Source organism: Macaca nemestrina, chromosome 4 (genome assembly GCF_043159975.1).
Source record: "Macaca nemestrina isolate mMacNem1 chromosome 4, mMacNem.hap1, whole genome shotgun sequence".
Classification (NCBI taxonomy): Eukaryota; Metazoa; Chordata; class Mammalia; order Primates; family Cercopithecidae; genus Macaca; species Macaca nemestrina.
Window position 1 is genome coordinate 78,687,711 of NC_092128.1, and position 24,851 is coordinate 78,712,561.

Genomic DNA, 24,851 nt, shown 5'->3' on the forward strand with positions numbered 1-24,851 from the left:
GTCTCTCTTTCCCAGGGGGCTCTAAGCTTTCCAAGACAGGGATCTCACTCAAACTGTGTATTCCCCAGGCCGAGCATAAAGTCTTAAATTCATGGTGCTAATTAAATGCTTGTGAACTGAATTAACTATAATTTTGCCTTGTTATCCTCATACACTTTATTTCAGTTTAAATACTTATTGCCTTTTAATACTCATGCCATCGTTCTATGTAGCTTTTTAAAACTCCTATAATTATAAGAAGGTTTTTTTGTTTTTTAATACCTTCCATTCCTTCTCCTCCCCACTGACTAACATGTGTCTCACTCAAGTCCACAATGAATCTTCCCCTATGGAGAGCAATTTCTCATTTTTGTTCTTAATAGCATGAGGCTACTGTCACCCTTTTTACCTTGAAGTCTCAAGTCACATACAAATGAACGCATTTAGCTTAAGGCTAGGAAGAAACCAATTCGTGGTACCTGAATGATTACATGGCTGGCGAAATGTACTCTTTCCTAAATAAACCTAAGTAGGCTGAAGCATTTTAAAATAATTTTGGCTCATTTTAGGCACTTGAGGATTAACTTGGGGCAGCAAACAGGTTTCATTTTAGGTGCTGACTCTGATTACTTGGCAATATTTACTCAGAGGGCAGTGGAAAGAAGTGTGAGCTCCATCAGCGTCAAGGTTAGATTTTCTGAGAAGGGATGGTCATTCTTTAATTTTAAAAATTCAAATACTGAAATTAACTTACAGAAGTTTAAAATTCGGGTATAACATAGATATCAGGTAATGCACGAGGGCTGGGTGTGGTGGTTCACACCTGCAGTCCCAGCACTTTTGGGAGGTAGAGGCAGGAAGATCGTTTGATAGTAGGAGTTCAAGATGAGCCTGTGCAACATAGCAAAACCCCTGCTTCTATTACAAGAAGAAAGCAAAAATAAAAAAAGATAACTCAAAATGTTCTATTAATAAGGTTTCAATTATCTGGGACTTGAGAATTCAGAGACAAAAACATTTTTATACTTACTTGCTGATTAGGTTTTCAGATGTGCCCTTAAAAACAAGGCAACCATGGAACTATGAAATTAATCAGCTTGACAGCATTAACTCACTCAGCACAGATTTATGGATGATCCAACACATACGAGGCACAGTTCTTGCCACTAGAATACAGTGATGAAGAGGATAAAGGAGTTCCCCACACTTACAGAGCTTATATTCAAGCAGCAGGAGACAGAAAATAAAACATAATCACAAACACGAAACACGAAAAAGAAAAATACCAGGGAGAGCAATGAGAGATGGGGCGTAAGAGTGAGTGGTTAGTAGCTGCCTTAGACAAGGTAATCAGGGAAGGTGTCTCTGAGCAGGTGACCATTAGGCTGAGTTCTGAATGACAATAGTCTTGGGACTATGAGAGCAGGGACCTTCCGGGCAGCAGGAACATCCAGTGCAAAAGGCCTCAGGAGTTTGGTGGACAAGGGAAAAGGTAGCTGAAGAGGTGAACTGGGGCCAGATCATGTCCTATGTATAAGAATGGGAGTCAGATTCCATTTTATGTGTTATTGGAGGCTTTTAAAAGTAGGGGAGCAATGTGATCCAATTTACGTGTATTAAACCTTTTATTCTGAAATAATGATAGACTTACAGAAAAATTACAAACAGTATATAGAGTTCCTGTATACCTTTCCCTAACATCCCCTAGTACTTACTTTTCCCTAGCATCCCTTTATATTTACATCTTACCTAATCACGGTACAATAATCAACATTAGGAAATTAACACTGGTACTATCAACTAACCTATAGCCCTTATTTGAATTTTACCAGTTTTTCCATTAACATTCTTTTTCTGTTATAGGATCCAATCTAGGGTCTCGCCTGGCACCAAAATACTGAGTTTCCTTAGTCTCTTAAATCTGTGACTGTTCCTTTGTCTTTATCTTTCATGACTGACAGATTTTAAGAGTACTGGTTAGATATTTTGTAGAATGTGCCTCAATTGGGTTTGTCTGATTTCTCAGAATTAGGCTGGGGTTATGGATATTTGGGAAGGATACACAGTGCTGAAGAGTCTTTCTTAGTGCACAGCATCAGAGGTTACATGACATCAGTGTACCTCATCACTCATGATGTCAAGCTCAACCGCTTGGTTAAGGAGGTATCTGCTGGGTTTCTCCACTGTAAAGTTAAGAATTTTTTTTTTTCTTTTATAATCATTAAAAATCTTGGGGGGAATACATGAGATGATGCAAATGTCCATTTTCTCCTTGAACTTTCACTCACTAATTCTAACACTCTTCAGCGAATCTCACCTGTCACAATTCTCACTGTGGTGTTTGCCTAATGGTGATTTTGTAGTTCCCTCATTCTTTCCATTAATTAACTGAAATTATTTTATGAGACAAAGCTGTCCCTTCTCCACCATTTATCTCTCTCTCTTCATATAGACTTAAGGGAAATTAATTTTATTCTACGGGTTATAATTCAATACTAGCATTATTTATCATTATTTAGTTTGTTGCTCAAATTGTGCCAGTTTTGATCATAGGTTTGCTCCCGTGTCCTTTCAACATATCCTTTCTCAAGCACTTCCTTATGTTCTAGTGTTACAAATAATACAGGTGCATTTTGAATTTTCCCTGCCCCAATCCTAGAATCAACCACTTCTCCAAGGAGCATTTCTTTTACTGGGGAAAGGTATTTAGAAAGCAAGATCTGGATGCCAGATGTACTCACTGCTATGGGGTGTTAGTGCTTCTAGGTCATGTCCGCTCAAAGAAGCAAGAAATATATGAATGTACACTAACCCATGCATATGCCCTCATCTGCATTTATTTCTGTATGTATCTATCTGTATAGATATTAAAAACAATGACTTCAGAGTGGCACCTTTGATGCCAGTGCAACACCACAGTGTTCCTTCTAGCTTCTCCTTTTCTTTATCTGTAACTTCTTTCTAATGTAGGGAGTGAGAAACCTGGCTCTCATCATCCACAATGTCTTTACAGCTAGTTCAACTTCAATATTTGCATAATGTAGTTTCAGCATTGCTAACCCATATTCCTATAAGAAACAAATTTACCAATGAGAGTATGGCTTCCATGTATAATTCCTTTTGTGTTTAGCCTCAGAATCTAGTTAAAAATAATTATGTTCCAAAACTACTGAGGTTAGTTCTTGTTTTTCTCAATTCCAGTCACTGTGACAATGTTATTCATTTATAATGCAATTAGGTTCATTTATTACTGTTTGCATTCCATTTTAGATTTTCCCACATCTGGCTGGCTGGATTTAAGTATTTTTGAGTCTATGAAATGTCACTATGGTTTTAGGAATCAAAGCTATAGGAAGGTACCTTAGGAAGGTACAGCTCCCTCCTCACCTTTGCTCCTCCATTCTCAACCCTTTTCCCATCCTCACCCACCACTGGTATCCAGTCTCTTTCGTTTCTGGTTTATCCTTCCTAAATATCCTTTGCACAATGAGCAGGCTTGCTCTCTAGATATAGATATAGATGGTAAAATGTAATGTAAAAAAATGGTAATACACACAGTCTATATATATTACCTTTTTTTACATTTATATTTTGTATCACCTTCTTGCTTGCATGAAGGATAGCATACTATAGATACGCTTTTATCTTTTGCTTCTTTCACTTAAAAGCATATCCTCCAAATCACTCCATATTAGTTCACAGATTTTCCTCATTTTTGTTTCTTTGACAGCTACATAGCAACATCCTCAATTAACCATACTATTTTTAGTCTTCTATCAAATTGGGATCTCTTTCCAGACCAAGCAGGGCAGAACTCCTCCCTCCTATCTCTATTGAGATGGCATGGCTCACATGAGCTTAGTGGGTAGACATGAAAGGGCTTAGCCACCATCCACAGCCAGCTCTGCTGGCACAACCAGGTGACTACTTCAAGGGTGGGGACATTATTCTAACCTTTTATATTACAAGATAATTATGAGCCTTGATGGTGTTCCATTATAATTCTATTAACTACTCTGAGGTGGTTTAGGGGGAAGTTTTTCCTCTATATTCTTTTAGAAACATTAATATAGGTGGAAAACATAATTTCTGTTTAGAGAATCACTATTTACAGAAAATATGCAAACATCCTTCTTTTCTTCCCTTGTTACAATATGTATTGTTTAATGAAAAGTGGACACACCAACTTCATGTGACTTACTTAAAAAATTAAAGTTACAATTTTCTAAATTATTTTGTTTTCTACCATAAAAATTAAAATGATTCATTTCATGGTGAGTACTAGGGGGATGGTGGGTATAGTAAGAAGAAGTTTGACCAGTAGTTCCCAGAACACAAGGTTTAAGCCAAGGAAGAATCTGATCGGGTTTAAAAGTGTACTTTGATTGACAGCAGTGCAGACAATAGGCTAGAGAAAGCAGAGGTGGAGGCAAGATCAGTGAGGAAGATGATTAGTAAACCAAGTGAGAGAGCAATGGTGATGGCCTGAACCAACGTAGTGGCAGAGAAGACGGAGAGAGGAAGGAGAATCTGAGAGCTATTTAGGAGGCAAAACACCAGCATTTGAGACTGACTGGATGCAGGAAAGATAAATAGGGGAGCGGTGGTCATGTGTATTAATTTCCTCACAGATCAAGACCTGGAGTTGCAGCCCTGGAGAAGTCTTAGCGCAAACACTTAGGAAATATTAACATAGATGATTTATAAAATACTGCCTCTACATACAATGATTTTGGACTTTCCTGAAGTATTTTTTTTTTTTTTTTTAAAGAGACAGTCACCTTCTGTTGCCCAGGCTGGAGCACAATGGCTCATTATAGGTCACTGTGATCCTCCTGCCTCAGCCTCCTGAGTAGCTGGGACTGCAGGCACATGCCATGGTACCCGGATAATTTTTAGGTATTTTTATTTTTTGTAGAGATGGGGGTCTCACTTTGTTGCCCAGGCTGGTCTCAAACTCCTGGCTTCAAGTGATCCTCCTGCCTCGACCTCCTAAAATGCTGGGATTACAGATGTGAGCCAATGCACTCAGTCTACCAAAATGATTGTCTTAATAAAATATTACTGATGTAGAAAAATATTACTGATGTAGAAAAATTATGTAGAAAAATTTTCTACTGATGTAGAAAATCTGTGATTACTGAAAAGGGGTTTGTCAGCAGTCAGCAACAGAAAGACTTCCCATAGTCTAGTCTCAAAAATACAGAGATTATATTATTAAAATGACCTACAAGTAGAAACTTAAAAATGTACTAACATATAATTGATATTAGTGTTTCAGAGATAACTTTGTTGTTAATGCTTTTAAGACAGTCTGCCTATATGAAAATATCGTTCTGTAGGAACCTAATATCCAATACAAAAAACATTCATGAAGAAATGTTGTCAACAAAATATCAACAAATTAACTGTATGTGCCTTCTGTCTCTGTTTGTTATCTTAAAAGGAACAAAACTGTGTATCAGAGAGTGAAGATAATCACATAAAAAAAAACCCCTGAAGGTAAAAAGCCCAAGATACAAACTGAGAAAACTCTTTTATAATTGGGAAAATAAATGGCATGTCCATATCCATGGGAGATCCAAACAGAATTCTCCTAGTATGATACTTGCTTTGAAAGATAAACAAGTTATGTATATTACCGATAAAATTATTAGAGACTCTCCTCCCAACTGCCTAAAGACATAGACAAACACCCTTAGTTTCCTAAGCATCTGAAATGATGTATCAAGACAAAATACCCTGCTATTTCTTACTATTTGATCGATATTCATACTGATGTCATACTTACAACATATCCTCTTTTGATAGAGTACAATTGCTTTCGATAAGTCCAGACAGGTTCTCTGAATTGAATGAAACAGCTGTAATAAAAATACAAACAAAACGCAAAATAAAATAGACAGTGGTGAGATAAAAAATAATTACATTGAACACAACCACAGTGTTCAATTTGCCAAAAACAAGACCACATGTCTAAGTATGCTTAGTGTTATGTGGTGCACTATATAGAAACTGTGACCAAAGCCTTTAAATATCTCCTATTATTCTATATTTATTGGAATTCACCATCTCTGCAACTTAAATTAAGATCTGCAGAACAGTTATATCCTCCGGTCTACTGAAATAATAGCTGAAAACAGAAATCCTAAGTGAAGGGTCCAGTTAGATGACTTGGTAAACCAGACCCAATATTCATTCATAATCAAATTTATTCCTTTCACCACTTGCTGTGTTTTTTTTTTTAAATGGGGGATCTGTCAATTAAGCATATTTAGAAGTTGATGTTAACTTATTTTGTGATCCTAATGTATTTTATGGCATGCTTAAACAACTGGATAAAGCAAACAAAATCAATCAGCTGGATGTCCCATGTATTTAGAAAACATCTGATAAAATGATGTTGGGCAAGCAGTCCCCAATACTCCTTATTTTCCCAACAATTTCATAAAACATACAGAGAGAAAATATAATGCCATGCTGTGGCCATACTAGAGGAAACTGGGGGAAAGGCAGATGGGGCTGTGCTGAGAAGAATCTAACTTGATTTCAATGCATGTTGTTTCCAGCCTTTGTTTCCGAAACTGAGATAGCTCAAGAAAAGACAGAACAGACTTCACACTTTCTCCACCCTTTGCCCACTAACTTAGGGACGAGATATGGTATCAATGAGAAAACCCGGCAGGTAAACATCCTGCCTCTGTGGAGCTACTCACTAAGGCAGGGCAAGGTTTTCCCTCTTTCTCTCTCCTAGTTCACTGGCCGCAGTGGTGCAGAAATTCTATAATGGTATCATAAAGCACTTCTACATTTGAGTGAACACAGATGATCTGTTTCATTATAAATATGACTAAATTAATAAAAACAGATGCATGCATATATACTTAAAAAACCATTTCTAGGAATGCTTAAAACTTGGTTATAAAGAATATAAATTTGCTAATTCCCATTTCATTAAATTGCATCTTCCACCTGTTTAGTAAAGAGCCGTAAAACAAAACAGAAAATCAGCAGTCTGAATCTGTCCCTTAGCAAGTATTTTATATCAGTATTCTGCATCAAAACCCACTAACACATAGTATTTCCTGAACACAGGAGCAAGGACGTTCAAAAAGTGTGTCTAGGAGTTGTTCTGTTGTTACTGTTCACTTTTTAAAAATTGAGGTATATCGGCCGGGCGCGGTGGCTCAAGCCTGTAATCCCAGCACTTTGGGAGGCCGAGACGGGCAGATCACGAGGTCAGGAGATCGAGACCATCCTGGCTAACACGGTGAAACCCCGTCTCTACTAAAATACAAAAAAAATTAGCCGGGCGAGGTGGCGGGCGCCTGTACTCCCAGCTACTTGGGAGGCTGAGGCAGGAGAATGGCGTGAACCCGGGAGGCGGGGCTTGCAGTGAGCTGAGATCCGGCCACTGCACTCCAGCCTGGGCAACAGAGCCAGACTCCGTCTCAAAATAAATAAATAAATAAATAAATAAATAAATAAATAAATAAATAAATTGAGGTATAAATTAAATGCACTAAAATGCACAGCTCTGGAGTGTTCAGTTCTGTGAGTTATGACAATTATATATACTAACATAATCATGCCCAAGGCAAGATAAGAAACATTTCCATCATCTAATCAGTCCACTCTGCTGTGGCAGAGTGACTCTGGCAAGAAGATTTCTGTCAGCAGAGATTACTTTTTGTCAGTTACTGTACTGAAGAGCTGTTTTTCAGAAAAGGATTTCATTAGCAAGCAATGTGGACAAATATTAAAACTCAGTGCAACATTTCTATATTAACTTTCCAACAGATTGCAATAGCATCTGACCATTATTATAGCTTGGCACACAAGTTTTCTGTGCCAGAAGAATAAAATTTCTTGGTTTATAAGTTAGCCTTCTATGGATAACTCAAGGTATGAACACATTCAAGAGGTTTTCACATCATTTTCATATGTTTCATGGATGGAATCCATCCTCTCTATACACAGCAACATCAGTATTAACATTTCTGCAACAGAAACCCCTATCATGTGCTAAATTATTTGTCACAGCTAAGTACTCTGGATGCTACAAACCTAGGAGAGCAGCTATTTTGATTAAAGGACATTTGGTTCAGCCAAAATACTGCTGCAAGAGCCTATATATAATGTTTAATATATTTGTAATTAACATATTAAATTACCTTTTGAATAAGGCATGTATTTACTAGGTTCTTAAGAAAAAACTATGATATATAAAAAGCATATATGTTTATAATAATTTACACTGTACTTAGAACATAAAAATCGAAACAGATGCTTCCTAGTTCTACTTTCTTCCATTGCAGAAATCTCCATTAGAACATCCTTGTCAAAACCAGTTTCTATCTCAAAATTTCCAATTGCAGAAGGAAAGAGCTGAGAACTGATATTAATTGCACTAATACATACCCTTATTCAGTTAGTACTTATTGAATGTGTATTCTGTGTGTGGCTGGGGATACGTGGTGAATAGGCTAATATGGAATTTGATCTCATAGTGGAGGGAAGGTGGGCAAAGAGTTGAACACCCAAGGTAATTCAGTGAGAGATGAGTACTATGAATAAAATAAAACAAGGTCATGTGCTAGACAGTGAGCAGGGGTGGGGTAGGTGGGGAGCAGAGGTAGACAGGCAGTGACTTGAAGCAGCATGACCTTTAGGCTGAAACCTGAACTATGAGAAGGGAAGATGTGGGGAAACAGTGTCCAGGTGGAAGCCAGCAAACGCTCTAATGGGTGTGAACTTGGCTGGTTGTGGACTGAGAACTGAGACAAGGCCATCATGGCTGGATGGTGGTGAGGGCGATGTAAGCATGTGGAAGAAAGGAAATGCAGGACGGCAAGGAAGGACCAGTGGGTCAGGAGCTTTGCTATGTACTAGAGATACCATATGGAACGCAGTCTAAATGGTTCCTAAGACATAAAACACACTCATAAACATGAATTACTAATAAACATGAGTTATGTTTATAAACATGTTAGTATAATATTTATAAACACTAACAAACATTAGCCATCACTCTGTTACCTACTTTAATCTTGATAAGAGCTGTAATAAGTAGGTATTAATTTCTCTATTTCATGCATTAAGAAAACGAGGATATGAGAAATTGAGTATAGTTCTCCTAAAGTTACAGCAGATAGTAGGTAGAATAGTAGCCCAGATCCATCTCACAGGATCGTCCTAACCTCAAAAGCAGCCCAGTTCTCACAGGACAGCCTTAACATTACAAAGTTCTTCCTGGGTCTGGTCTACCCTCATGTGCTTAGAATGAATCTCACCCCTTTTCACATGACAGAGCTTCCCAAGTAATTGACGACTAACATTTCCCCTTAACCCTCTCTGATGTACAATAACTATGGTTTCCACCATCCCGGACACTCTTCTCAGAAAGCTTTTTGAAATCTTGGGCTTTTTTAGTCCCATTAAATGTTCAGTTCATTAACCTTAGTGTATATATTGAAATTTGAGTTCATTTTGAATCCTTAGCAGACCATCTAAGATATTATTCCTCTCAGTGCCCTGTTATTTATAGAAATGATAGGTATGCTTTCAAAATTTTAATCTAAACTATTGGCAGAAATGTCCAGCAAGACAGGGAGTTAGTGGGCCTTCTTATATTAATATGCTAAATCAACCATATCTAAATCTGGCTTACTATATTGTTAACTAGTTTAACTAAATATCTCCTTATTTATTTTAGAATTTTCCAGGGTCCAATACAAAACTTATTAGACTCTACTTTCCATGACTTTTTACCTGAGTTCTTTTTTTAAAATAATTTAACATTTGCCAGATTCTAGTGTTCTAAATCGGACTTCTCAGCTATGACTAGCAGCAGCTCTTTGATTGCATTACTTTTCCCAAAAAACACTTATTGAGAATTTACCACAGGCAATGCATTGCCACTATGTTCTTGAAATATGAAGTAACTGAGACATGGTGGTTATGTGAGAATTTGTAGGTTTTAATAAATATGCTGGGATTGAGTTTACCTAATCCTAGATTTTCCTCATCTTCAAATACAAAGCATACCTAGCTGTGCCTCGGTGTGTACACTCTAGGACCTTGACCCTAGCAAGGCGGCTGCGTTGGAGCTGACAGCAATAAAGAGCTCACCTCTAGCTTGGCATCCAGGTCTGCATCAGAGGCAACAACATGTTCATCTTCCTTCTTCCCTGTGGCTTTAATAAAGGCCTGCTTCGTCTCCCAATACTTCTGCTGCATCTTATTTACAACTGACTTATCTTGAGGATATCGATCCTGTAAGTCCCAGGGATAACTGCTAAAAACATTTAAAGAACTATTTTATTCATGACTTTCATAAAGATTAAGATATTTTAGTGTGAAATGATTTCTTTAAACATGACTTTCCATTATGCATTTACATTTACAACATCGATAAATGTATGAGCACTTTCTTATATGGGTGTCACACCAAGAAAGTTGATCAACTCTTTCCGACTCAAAAATCTTAAAAGTCAGAGTGGAGAAATTTAGAATCTCTTGCAGGAAATAAAAAAACTAACCCTTGAAAAGAATGTAGATATAACAGATTGAGCACACCCCTTTTAGAGGTGGAGACAGTGAGGTCAAGCCAGACAGGGTGACCGGCCCAAGTCACCTCAGTGAGTCAGAGATAAAGCCAGACACCAACACACTCTCTTCACTCTAACACTATAGCCAACACCAAGGTGATGGCAGGAACGCAGAGAAAAGAGGCTGAAGAACAGCATGTCTAAGATCTGTTACAGAGGAATCTAAAACAGTCAAACTCACAGAAGCAGAGAGTAGAATGGCAGGCAATGAGAAATTACTATTCAAGGGGCATAAAGTTTCAGTTATGCAAGATGAATAAGCTCTAGAGATCTGCTGTGCAACATGGTGCCTATTGTTTTTTTTTTTTTTTTTTTTTGAGATGGAATTTCACTCTTGTTGCCCAGGCTGGAGTGCAGTAGTACAATCTCGGCTCACTGCAACCTCTGCCTCCCAGGTTCAAGCGATTCTCCTGCCTCGGCCTCCTGAGTAGGTGGGATTACAGGCGCATGCCACCACGCCCACCACATTTTGTATGTTTTTAGTAGAGATGGGGTTGCACTGTGTTGGCCAGGCTGGTCTCTAACTCCTGACCTCAGATGATCCTCCCTCCTCGGCCTCCCAAACTGCTGGCATTACAGACATGAGCCACTGTGCCCATTCCCATGGTGCCTATTGTTAACAATACTGTATTGTGCACCTAAAATTTAAGAGGGTTGACTTCATGTTAACTGTTCTTAACACAATAAAATAAAAATAAAATAAATTTAAAATTGGTTGCAGGCTTCTGATGTTAAAAACTTTAAACTCTTGAATATAAATGCTTAAAATATAGATGAAAAACCATTTTTCAGAAGGATCATAGTGAAGAGCAAATAAAAAAGTATGTGGAGAAAAAATCAGAAACTGGCTGGACGTGGTGGCTCATGCCTTTAATTCTAGCACTTTGGGAGGCCCAGGCAGGAGGACTGCTTGAGGCCAGGAGTTTGAGACCAGCCTGGGCAACATAGTAAGACCCCATCTCTACAAAAAATTAGCCAGGTGTGGTGGCATAGGCCTATGACACAAAGCTACTCAGCAGATTCAAGTGTGTGGATTGTTCAAGCCCAAGAGTTTGAGGCTGCAGGGTGTCATGATCATACCATTGCACTTCAGCCTGTGATACAGCGCGAGACCCTGTCACTCAAAAACAAAAGAAAAAAGAGAAAAGAAACAAAAGTAACTGAAAATGAAACGGAATTGTGTAAAAGTGATTGGAGTGCCCCGAATATGGCTGGAAAGTTTGCTGATGGAGTTCCATCCCTCCCCTTACTTCGTCCACATCCTCTTTGACCTAGAGTCCCTGCCCCAAAGGCCACCCTGACTCCCCAGGCAACTCTCCTCTGTGGAGATGTACCTTCCTCTACCCCATCCCATCACCACCCAAAATGTGCCAGGCTTGGGCTGAAACATGAGTCTGTTTATATGACTATATCAAAATACCAGTATCTCAAAACCTACTTTCCTTCATTTACAATTTCATTAAATTTATAATTTTCAATTTACACATTTATTCTTAAAAAGTCAGAAGGCATTTCTGATGACTTCCTTAACAATGGTTATCTTTGGAGAGTGGAGAGAGAAGGATTATGGGAGACTTTCATAGTCTATATCTTTCTGCATTATTTAAAAGTCATATTATGAGCTCATGTCAGAGAAAATAAGATAAAATATGTATAACACTTATGTAAAAGATAATCTCTCTACAGAATATGCACATTAAAAGGTTGGAAGGATACACTGCAAAGACTGATTATTTCAGGGGAATGGGATTCTCAAGAGTAGGACATAGAATGGACTTCTTTGGCCAGGCACAGTGGCTCATACCTGTAATCCCAGCATTTTGGGAGGCTGAGGCAGGCAGATCACGAGGTCAAAAGATCGAGACCATCCTGGCCAACATGGTGAAACCCTGTCTCTACTAAAAATACAAAAATTAGCCAGACGTGGTGGCACATGCCTGTAATCCCAGCTACTTGGGAGGCTAAGGCAGGAGAATCGCTTGAACCTGGGAGGCGGAGGTTGCAGTGAGCTGAGATTGTGCCACTGCACTCCAGCCCAGGTGACAGAGTGAGACTCCTCAAAAAAAAAAAAAAAAAGCACTTATTATTATTAATTGTGCATTTGAAAAATATGTAACACATTTTTTTCATGATACGAATTAAAGAAAATAAAAGTTCACAAAGATCTGCTTGCTTGGTGGGTCATGGGTTCAAAAGAATTTGCAAACACTGCTTGAAGAGCTCTGGACCTTATAAGAGGTTTAACACGCTGCTTAGATATGTTATAGGCACATAAATATCAGCGCTAACATTGCCAAATGGTTACCACATCTACTTTATTCTGCATCATTTACTTTCGACAATGATTGGTTCCTGAATGTTCAGAAACGTTGAAGTCATGACTATAAATTAATAAGTAAAAGTGGTGTGTGGTTGTAGAATCATTCTTTATTTTATAGCTACCCTAACATAAAATTCCCTTGTAACTCTAATGTTAGAAGTTATAAATAAGATAGTAATAAAAATGCATCAACTCATTACATTAGACAAAATGGTGGTAAGAAAAACTATCATTAGATTCCCAAGAGAAAAGTTACACATAAGTGAATTTCTTAGAGAATGCACATTAGATAAGAATTTACAATTTTTTTTGTTACTTGGTTTTCACACCATATTTAACAGAGATATTGAATTTGGCTCAGTATTGGTGAGGGCTAACATGATACTTACTGCCAATGTATCTCTTGTTTTTCCATTCAATAGACACTTATTGAGCATATGCTATATGCTTTCTACTTTTATTAGCCTTTCCCAGTTTAGAAAAGATGACAAATTACTTACCATTTGTGTCCTGACATGTTTTCTTTTTCTTCTTCTACTGTTGATGATTTGGGGAGAAGGGGCAGGAAAAAAGCATGAGAGGATAAGTTATATTATAACCTGAAATAAAACAAATATGTTTAACAGTTACACACTATATTATAGTTACATATTAATTTGACATACATAAAAGGCTTCAATCTAAGCCATTTCTAGCTGTATTTTAGGGTCTAACTCTATTATACAGTAATGCTGAACACTGGTGATGACAACAATATAGCTAACTAACACTGGAACAAATATCCCAAGTAAAGTTTAAAAAGTGAACAGGCAGGTTGAATGAAAAAGCAGGTTGCAGAAGACTATATAAAATATAATACCACTTATATAAAGCTTAAAAATATGTAAAACAATACTATATGTTGTTGAGGTATGTAATATTATATGGTAAAGGTATAAAGAATTGCTTAGCAATGATGAACACTAAGTTCCAGACAGCAGACCATGGCAGTAGATGGTGTGGGATGTGTTTCGAGAGAGATACACTGCAGCTTTGAGTGCACACATAATGTTCTCTTTTCTAAGCTAGATGGTGAGTATATTGCATCTGTATGCCTCTTTATATATTTGAAATATTTTATAATCAACATTTTTAAAGAAACAAACCAGCACATTGCAAAAACAAAAACAAAAATAGAACAAAATTTAAAAATCCCAAATAAAAACCAAAAAAGAGTTGATAAGCTTGAATAAGATACCAAGAAGGGTACAAAGGAGGAAAGTATGTATCTACCAGCCTAGCCTCGTATATTTATCTCGTTAGTAAATACCGGAGTCAATGTCTCTGCCCTTACTCTATGTGCTCCACTCATGGAAGCTAGCCCACCCCAGAGGCAGGGCCCACCAGCCTAGCCACATTAGCCCACTTGCCTACCAGTTACCGGAGAGAACAGAAAGCTCACTACTCAAAGGAATGGTCGCTGGCCAGAGGCAAAACCTCTGGCTGCCAGAGTGAGTGCTCACAGCATATGAATGTCCAGACTGCTTCATAAAAATCAATCCAATCATTCTCCTTTGGTCTTAGAAAGGGTCCTGGCAACCAGGACTTCTAAAATGATTAAAGATTTCCTAGGCTATTTAAAAATATTTCAATGGAACAAAATTAAGGTGTGTAAATCCCAGGCTCCAGGTATGGGGACAAGAGAGAGGAAGAAGAGAATTTTCAGAGTGTCAGATGCCTCTGAAATGACAGCATCCTGTAATGAACATTTCTCTTCCTTGTGGAGAGCATCCAAATATCTGGACAAGCTGCTTTGGGAATGACACTCAGGGTAAACAAGCTCTGCCCTCCACTCAGTGCATCATGGAGAGGCTACTAACACCCAGTCCTCTCGCCATCCACACAGCTTCACTGTAACTACACATTTACTTTAGTTAGCTTGAAATTTCCAACAAAATTTTTCATAAAAAGAGGTTGTTCACAGGAAATGGAATTATCATACTCTTGAGTTCAATGTCACCATGAACCATTAGGATAGTTAGTATTTTTTGATTCATTTTTTTATTATGGTAAAAAAAGTTTATTAAAAGTGTACAGTATAGTAGTGCTAACAATATACATATTGTTGTACATCAGATCTCTAGAATTTTTTCATCTTGCATGACGGAAATTCTATACCCATTGAACAACTCCCCATTTTCCCTTCCCGCAGCCCCCCGCAACCTCTATTCTAGTTTCTGATTCTGTGAAGTTGACTACTTTAGATACCTCATAAAAATGCAAACACTCAGTATTTGTGTTCTTGTGATTGGCTTACTTCACTTAGCATAATACATTTAAGGTTCATCTGTGTTGTAGTATATGACAGGACTTCCTTTTTAAGGCTGAATAATATTGCATTGTATATATGCAATGTTGTATACACACATATACACACCACTTTCTTTAACCATTCATGTGTCAATGGATATTTAGGTTGCTTTCACATCTTGGCTATTGAGAATAATGCTGCAAAAAACACAGTGTATAGTTAAGTTCTCACTTAAAGTCACTGACAGGTTCTTGGAAGCTGCAACTTTAGGCAAAATGATATACACCAGGTCCTAAATAATACTGTTTCATAATAATGTTGATAAGAAAAAAATGGTTTATGTCATTTTGCCTAAAGCTGCAGTTTCTAAGAACGTATCGATGATATTAAATGAGGTCTTAATGTATCTCTCTGAGATCCTGTATTCAATTCTTTTGCACAAATACATAGAATTTTGACTGCTGGATTATACAGTTCTCTACTTAATTTTCTGAGGAAACTCCATATTGGTTTCCACAGCAGCTGTACCATTTCAAGCCCACTGACAGTATACAAGGGTTCCACTTTCCCCACGTGCTTGTTTACATTTTAAAAAATAATAGCCATCCTAAGAATTGTGAGGTAGTATCTCGTGGTTTTGGTTTACAGTTCTCTGATTAGTGATGTCATGCATTTTTCATATTTTTTTGTCATTTGTATATTTTCTTGGAGAAATGTCTATGCAGGTCTTTTGCCCATTTTTAAATTGGGTCATTTTGTTATTATTGAGTTGCAGGAATTCTCTATATATTCCAGATATTGATCCCCTATCCAATATATGATTTGCAACTATTTTCTCCTATTCTGTAGGTTAGCTTTTCACTCTGTTGATTATTTCATTTACTATGACTTTTAAATTAATTTTTGCTTATTAAAATACCTGTTAATTTAAATCCTTCATAGAGTAAGTTATTATAGTATAATATGTGTTATTTATAGTTATAGTTAACAAAAATTGCTGAGCAAATTGGGCTATTCCCAGATTATGATACCATATGGCAGTGTTCCTCAAGGTATTGTTTACTAGCCATTTGCATTGAAATCTTCTGGGGGTTCTAATATACAGAATCCTAGACCCCACTCCTTTCCTAGTGAACTTGAATCTCTGAGAATGATTCCGGGAATCTAGTTTTATAATAGGCTTTGCAAGTGATTCGTAAGCCCATTAAAGTATGAGAACCACAGCTAAATGGCACACAGGGAAAATCCTTTCTGAAAATGGGTCTGTCTTGAACAAACTACTGGAGTATAGGCACAGGAGCAAAGGAATCATAAGTGGCCAAAATAAGGTCAGCTCTACAGGGTACATCTGAACACCTCATGAGAAGGCAGCTGGAGCCAGTGCTAACATCTCTTTTTATATATGTTCTAACTCTGCATACCAGAGACAATTAATAAACATCTTAAGATTTCTTGACATAATCTATCTTGTTTTGCTCTATCACTTTCCAAATCCACAGCATTAAAATTGCTGCTTTAAAAAATCATTATAATTGTTATCCATTCATTCCCGTTCAACAGTTTGGTTTATCAGACATAAACTGAGCATCAAATGAATATGTGCCAGTCACTCTTCCTGGCCTCAAATATGGATAAACTCTGTCCAGTAGAAATATACTATGAGCACATTCCAAGGTGGCCGAATAGGAACAGCTCCAGTCTGCGGCTCCCAGTCTGTAGCTCCCAGTGTGATCAATGCAGAAGACGGGTGATTTCTGCATTTCCAACTGAGGTACCTGGTTCATCTCATTGGGACCAGTTGGACAGTGGGTGCAGGCCACAGAGGGCGAGCCAAAACAGGGCGGATATCTTCTCACCCAGGAAGCGCAAGGGGTCGGGGGATTTCCCTTTCCTAGCTGAGGGAAGCCATGACAGACTGTACCTGGAAAATCAGGACACTGATGCCCAGATACTGAGCTTTTCCAACACTCTCAGCAAACAGTACACCAGGAGATTATATCCTACACCTGGCTCGGCAGGTCCCATGCCCATGGAGCCTTGCTCACTGCTAGCACAGCAGTCTGAGATAGAACTGCGAGGTGGCAGCCTAGCTAGGGGAGGGGCGTCTGCCATTGCTGAGGCGTGAGTAGGTAAACAAAGTGGCCAGGGAAGCTCAAACTGGATGGAACCCACTGCAGCTCAGCAAGGCCTGTTGCCTCTGTACATTCCACCTCTGGGGGCGGGGCACAGCTGAATAAAAGGCAGCAGAAGTTTCTGCAGACTTAAACGTCCCTGTCTGACAGCTCTGAAGAGAGCAGTGGTTCTTCCAGCATGGTGTTTGAGCTCTGAGAATGGACAGACTGCCTCCTCAAGCGGGTCCCTGACCCCTGTGTAGCCTAACTGGAAGACACCTCCCAGTAGGGGCTGACAGACACCTCATACAGGCGTGTGCCCCTCTGGGATGAAGCTTCCAGAGGAAGGATCAGGCAGCAATATAAATTTGCTGTTCTGCAGCCACTGCTCAGGGTCTGGAGTGGACCCCCAGCAAACTCCAACAGACCTGCAGCTGAGGGACTGTTAGAAGGAAAACTAACAAACAGAAAGGAATAGGATCCACATCAACAAAAAGGACATTCACACCAAAACCTTATCTGTAGGTCACCAACATCAAAGACCAAAGGTAGATAAAACCACAAAGATGGGGAGAAACCAGAGCAGAAAAGCTGAAAATTTTAAAAACCAGAGCGCCTCTTCTTCTCCAAAGGACTGCAGCTCCTCACCAGCAACAGAACAAAGCTCGATGGAGAATGACTTTGATGAGTTGACAGAAGTAGGCTTCAGAAGGTTGGTAATAACAAACTTCTCCCAGCTAAAGGAGGATGTTCGAACCCATCACAAGGAAACTAAAAACCTTGAAAAAAGATCAGATGAATGACTAACTAGAATAAACAGTGAAGAGAAGACCTTAAATGACCTGATGGAGCTGGAAACCATGGCACGAGAACTACATGATGCATGCACAAGCTTCAACAGCTGAATCAATCAAGTGGAAGAAAGGGTAGGTATCAGTGATTGAAGATCAAATTAATGAAATAAAGTGAGAAGAAACGTTTAGAGAAAAAAGAGTAAAAAGAAACTAACAAAGCCTCCAACAAACAAGAGACTATATGAAAATACCAAATCTATGTTTGATTGGTGTACCTGAAAGTGACAGGAAGAATGGAACCAAGTTGGAAAACACTCTTCAGGATATTATCCAGGAGAACTTCCCCAAGCTAGCAAGGCAGGCCAACATTCAAATTCAGGAAATACAGAGAACACCACAATGATACTCCTCGAGAAGAGCAACCCCAAGACACACAATTGTCAGATTCACCAAGGTTGAAATGAAGGAGAAAACGTTAAGGGTAGCCAGAGAGAAAGGTCAGAGTACCCACAAAGGGAAGCCCATCAAACTAACAGCAGATCTCTCGGCAGAAACTCTACAAGCCAGAAGAGAGTGGGGGCCAATATTCAACATTCTTTTTTTTTTTGAGACGGAGTCTCGCTCTGTCGCCCAGGCTGGAGTGCAGTGGCCGGATCTCAGCTCACTGCAAGCTCCGCCTCCCGGGTTTATGCCATTCTCCTGCCTCAGCCTCCCGAGTAGCTGGGACTACAGGCGCCCGCCGCCTCGCCCGGCTAGTTTTTTGTATTTTTTAGTAGAGACGGGGTTTCACCGTGTTAGCCAGGATGGTCTCGATCTCCTGACCTTGTGATCCGCCCGTCTCGGCCTCCCAAAGTGCTGGGATTACAGGCTTGAGCCACCGCGCCCGGCCAATATTCAACATTCTTAAAGAAAAGACTTTTCAACCCAGAATTTCATATCCAGCAAAACTAAGCTTCATAAGTGAAGGAGAAATAAAATCCTTTACAGACAAGCAAATGCCAAGAGTTTTTTGTCACCACCAGGCCTGCCTTACAAGAACTCCTGAAGGAAGCACTAAACATGGAAAGGAACAACTGGTACCAGCCACTGCAAAAACATGCCAAATTGTAAACACCATCGATACTAGGAAGAAACTGCATCAACTAATGCACAAAATAACCAGCTAACATCACAATGACAGGATTAAATTCACACATAACAATATTAACCTTAAATGTAAATGGGCTAAATGCCACAATTAAAAGACACAGACTGGCAAATTGGATAAACAGTCAAGAAACATCAGTGTGCTGTATTCAGGAGACCCATCTCACAGCAAAGATACACACAGGCTCAAAATAAAGGGATGGAGGAAGGTCTACTAAGCAAATAGAAAGTGAAAAAAAAAGCTTGGGTTGCAATCCTAGTCTCTGATAAAACACACTTCAAACCAACAAAGATCAAAAGAGACAAAGAAGGACATTACATAATAGTAAAGGGATCAATTCAACAAGAAGAGCTAACTATCCAAAATAGATATGCACCCAATACAAGAGCATCCACATTCATAAAGCAAATCCTTAGAGACCTACAAAGAGAGTTAGACTTCCACACAATAATAATGGGAGACTTTAACACCCCACTGTCAATATTAGACAGATCAACGCGACAGAAGGTTAACAAGGACATCCAGGACTGGAACTCAGCTCTGCACCAAGCTGACCTAATAGACATCTACAGAACTCTCCACCCCAAATCAACAAATATGCATTCTTCTCAGCACTGCATCACACTTATTCCAAAATTGAACACACTGCTGGAAGTAAACCACTCCTCAGCAAATGAAAAAGAAGAGAAATCACAACAAACTGTTTCTCAGACCATAGTGCAATCAAACTAGAACTCAGGACTAAGAAACTCAATCAAAACCCCTCAACTACATGGAAATTGAACAATCTGCTCCTGAATGACTACTGGGTAAATAATGAAATGAAGGCAGAAATAAAGATGTTCTTTGAAACCAATGAGAACAAAGACACAATGTACCAGAATCTCTGGGACACATGTAAAGCAGTGTGTAGAGGGAAATGTATAGCACTAAATGCCCACAAGAGAAAGCAGGAAAGATCTAAAATTAACACCCTAACATCACAATTAAAAGAACTAGAGAAGCAAGAGCAAACAAATTCAAATGCTAGCAGAAGGCAAGAAATAACTAAAATCAGAGCAGAACTGAAAGAGATAGAGACACAAAAAACCCTTGAAAAATCAATGAATCCAGGAGCTGGTTTTTCAAAAACATCAACAAAATTGATAGACCACTAGCAAGACTAATAAAGAAGAAAAGAGAGAAGAATCAAACAGACACAATAAAAAATGATAAAGGGGATATCACCACTGATCCCACAGAAATACAAACTACCATCAGAGAATACTATAAACACCTCTACACAAATAAACTAGAAAATCTAGAAGAAATGGATAAATTCCTGGACACTTACACTCTCCCAAGACTAAACCAGGAAGAAATTGAATCTCTGAACAGACCAATAACAGGCTCTGAAATTGAGGCGATAATTAATAGCCTACCAACCAAAAAAAGTCCAGGACCAGATGGATTTACAGTTGAATTCTACCAGAGGTTCAAAGAGGAGCTGGTACCATTTCTTCTGAAACTATTCCAATCAATAAAAAAAGAGGGAATCTTCCCTAACTCATTTTATGAGGCCAACATCATCCTGATACCAAAGCCTAGCAGAGACACACACACAAAAGGGAATTTTAGACCAATATCCCTGATGAACATCGATGTGAAAATCCTCAATAAAATACTGGCAAACAGAATCCAGCAGCATATCAAAAAGCTTATCTACCACGATCAAGTCAGCTTCATCCCTGGAATGCAAGGCTGGTTCAACATACACAAATACACGTAATCCATCACATAAACAGAACCATAGACAAAAACCACATGATTATCTCAATAGATGCAGAAAAGACCTTCAACAAAATTCAACAGCCCTTCATGCTAAAAACTCTCAATAAACTAGGTAATGATGGAACATATCTCAATAATAACAGTTATTTATGACAAACCCACAGCCAATATAATACCGAATGGGCAAAAACTGGAAGCATTCCCTTTGAAAACTGGCACAAGACAGGGATGCCCTCTCTCACCATTCCTATTCAACATAGTGTTGGAAGTTCTGGCCAGGGCAATCAGGCAGGAGAAAGCAATAAAGGGTATTCAATTAGGAAAAGAAGACATCAAATTGTCCTTGTTTGCAGATGACATGATTGTATATTTAGAAAACCTCATCATCTCAGCCCCAAATCTCCTTAAGCTGATAAGCAATTTCAGCAAAGTCTCAGGATACAGAATCAATGTGCAAAAATCATAGAAATTCCTATATACCAGACAAACAGAGCCAAATCATGAGTGAACTCCCATTCACAATTGCTACAAAGAGAATAAAATACCCAGGAATTCAACTTGCAAAGGATGTGAAGGACCTCTTCAAGGAGAACTACAAACTACTACTCAACGAAATAAAAGAGGACACAAATAAATGGAAGAACATTCCATGCTCATGAATAGGAAGAATCAATATAGTGAAAATGGCCATACTGCCCAAGGTAATTTATAGATTCAATGCCATCCCCATCAAGCTACCAATGACTTTCTTCACAGAATTGGAAAAAACTATTTTAAAGTTCATATGGAACCAAAAAAGACCCCGCATTGCCAAGACAATCCTAAGCCAAAAGAACAAAGCTGGAGGCATCATGGCTACCTGACTTCAAACTATACTACAAGGCTACAGTAACCAAAACAGTATGGTACCAATACCAAAACAGAGATATAGACCAATGGAACAGAACAGAGGACTCAGAAATACACCACACATCTATAACTATCTGATCTTTGATAAATCTGACAAAAACAAGAAATGGGGAAAGGATTCCCTATTTAATAAATGGTGCTGGGAAAACTGGCTAGCCATATGTAGAAAGTTGAAACTGGATCCCTTCCTTACACCTTACACAAAAATTAACGCAAGACGGATTAAAGACTTAAATGTTAGACCTACAAGCATAAAAACCCTAGAAGAAAACTTAGGCAATACTATTCAGGACATAGGCATGGGCAAGGACTTCATGACTAAAACACCAAAAGCAATGGTAACAAAAGCCAAAATAGACAAATGGGATCTAATTAAACTAAAGAGCTTCTGCACAGCAAAAGAAACTACCATCAGAGTGAACAGTCAACCTACAAAATGGGAGATAATTTTTGCAATCTAACCATCTGACAGAGGGCTAATATCCAGAATCTACAAAGAACTTAAAGAAATTTACAAGAAAAAAACAAACAACCCCATCAAAAAGTAGGCAAAGGATATGAACAGACACTTCTCAAAAGAAGACATTTATGTAGTCAACAGACACATGAAAAAATGCTCATCATTATTGTTCATCAAAGAAATGCAAATCAAAACCACAATGAGATACCATCTCACACCAGCTAGAATGGTGATCATTAAAAAGTCAGGAAACAACAGATGGTGAAGAGGATGTGGAGAAACAGGAATGCTTTTGCACTGTTGGTGGGACTGTAAACTAGTTCAACCATTGTGGAAAACAGTGTGGCGATTCCTCAAGGATCTAGGGCTAGAAATACCATTTGACCCAGCAATCCCATTACTGGGTATATACCCAAAGGATTATAAATCATGCTACTATAAAGACACATGCACACGTATGTTTATTGAGGCACTATTCACAATCACAAAGACTTGGAACCAACCCAAATGTCCATCAATGATAGAGTGGATTAAGAAAATGTGGCACATATACACCATGGAACACTATGCAGCCATAAAAAAGGATGAGTTCACGTCCTTTGCAAGGACTTGGATGAAGCTGGAAACCATCATTCTGAGCAAACCATCACAAGGACAGAAAACTAAACACCACATGTTCTCACTCATGGGTGGGAACTGAACAATGAGAACACTTGGTCACAGGGTAGAAACATCACACAGTGGGGCCTGTTGTGGGGTGGTAGTCAGAGGGAGGGATAGCACTGGGAGAAATACCTAATGTAAATGAGGGATTGATGGGTGCAGCAGACCAGCATGGCACATGTATGCTTATGTAACGAGCCTGCATGTTGTGCACATGTACCCTAGAATTTAAAGTATAATAATAACAAAAAAGAGGAAATATACTATGAGTTTAAATGTTCTAATAGCCACGTTAAGAAAATTTAAAAACAGTGAAATTAATGTTTATATATTTTAACCCACTATATCTAAACTATTATTTCAACATATAATCAATATAAAAATGAGTGATATATTTTACATTAATTTTTTTTACCAAGTTTAAAATATAGTATCTTATACTTTCAGCAAATTTCAATTCACACTAGCCATATTAAGTACTCAAGAGCCACATGGGGTTAGTGGATACTATATTGAACAGTGCAAGTTTAGCAGTAAAGACAGATAAACAATTTCTAGAATCAGGAGAGCCTTGACATTTGCAAGGGACATATAACAATGTCCCCTTAATGAATCCCCAAATTTGGAAATTCTGCTGTAAAAATATTTTCCCTGTAAAACGGAATAAAGTCTATGATTAGCTAATACTTCATGATTCTGCAATGGAAGCTATTTCTCCACTTCTGCCACAATGCACTTATGAAACAAACCCAAAATGAATGGTGTCACATCTCCAGCTTTTTAAGGACACAGAAAAGATGTCCTAAAGATCTGCTTGTGGTCATCTTACCTTGGGAGATAAGCAAAGAAGGGCAAGTAATAAGATGCTTATGGACTGTGAGTGCCAAGATATTGTCACAGTCAGCACAACTTGATTGCATGAATGTTTTTCACAGTTAAACTGTTTCCTCAAAGAAGACAAAGCAGTTGCACCAATAATTAAGATCTGCTCAAAGAAGCTGAGGCCCAAGGATTAACAGATCAATGCAAAGCAAGTTTCTAATTTTGATATAATAACCCGGGGAGTGTGGGAATGAGTTGGTGAGGAGCAGGCTCTGTGTCTAAGGCAGAAATAAAGGGAAGGAAAGCCATCTTCCTGCTCAGAAGTGGAACTGCTGCTGAGGTCAGCACCTTCTTAGGTGACACTAAGACTACCAACCCAATCCCTTTGGATATTCCTAGACTGCACCTTGATGGGGTTGCAATATATTCACCTCATGGTCCAAAGCCAGCCATTAAAACCATAGTTGTTCTCAGCCACATCCATTTGACTGAGAAACCACTTTGCTCTGTGGGAAGAATTGAGAGAAGAGGGGGAAGGATACTTTGTTGAGGTTTTATGTTGGGATCCTATGCTCCTGTACAATAACTATGCTCGTTTTTCCTTTTTTTTTTTTTTCTTTGAGACGTAGTCTCACTCTGTCACTCAGGCTGGCGTGCAGTGGCGCGATCTCGGCTCACTGCAACCTGTGCCTCCTGGGTTCAAGTGATTCTCCTGCCTCAGCCTCCCAAGTACCTGGGACTATGGGTATTTGCCACAACGCCTGGCTAAGTTTTTGTATTTTTAGTAGAGATGGGGTTTTACCATGTTAGCCAGGATGGTCTCCATCTCCTGACCTTGTGATCCACCCACCTTGGCCTTCCAAAGTGCTGGGATTACAGGCATAAGCCACCGTGCCTGGCGTTTCCTTTTTATATATGCTTGCTGTGCTGAGTCCTCAATTTTATTCCCCCATGTAGATGGGCAAAAGACTACAGC

The 24,851-nt window shown here is 38.7% G+C and overlaps 1 protein-coding gene across 17 annotated transcripts in view; it reads right to left on the reverse strand.

Moving 5' to 3' along the window:
- The window catches only part of LOC105475578 (islet cell autoantigen 1), a 157,168-nt gene that overhangs the window by 116,957 nt on the left and 15,360 nt on the right, over positions 1-24,851 (reverse strand). For 8 of the 17 annotated variants that reach the window (XR_011622180.1, XM_024790896.2, XM_011730954.2 and 5 more), the window contains exons 2-4: positions 13,410-13,508; positions 10,111-10,276; positions 5,771-5,843 (exon numbers count right to left, since the gene is read on the reverse strand). Coding sequence is in view for 16 of the 17 variants with exons in the window: in XM_024790896.2 (XP_024646664.2) it covers positions 5,771-5,843; positions 10,111-10,276; positions 13,410-13,426 (256 nt within the window). In the remaining variant the exon portion in view is untranslated. The remainder of the gene's footprint in view (positions 1-5,770; positions 5,844-10,110; positions 10,277-13,409; positions 13,509-24,851) is intronic. The other 9 variants (XM_071094880.1, XM_011730959.2, XM_024790897.2 and 6 more) reach the window with 3 other exon arrangements.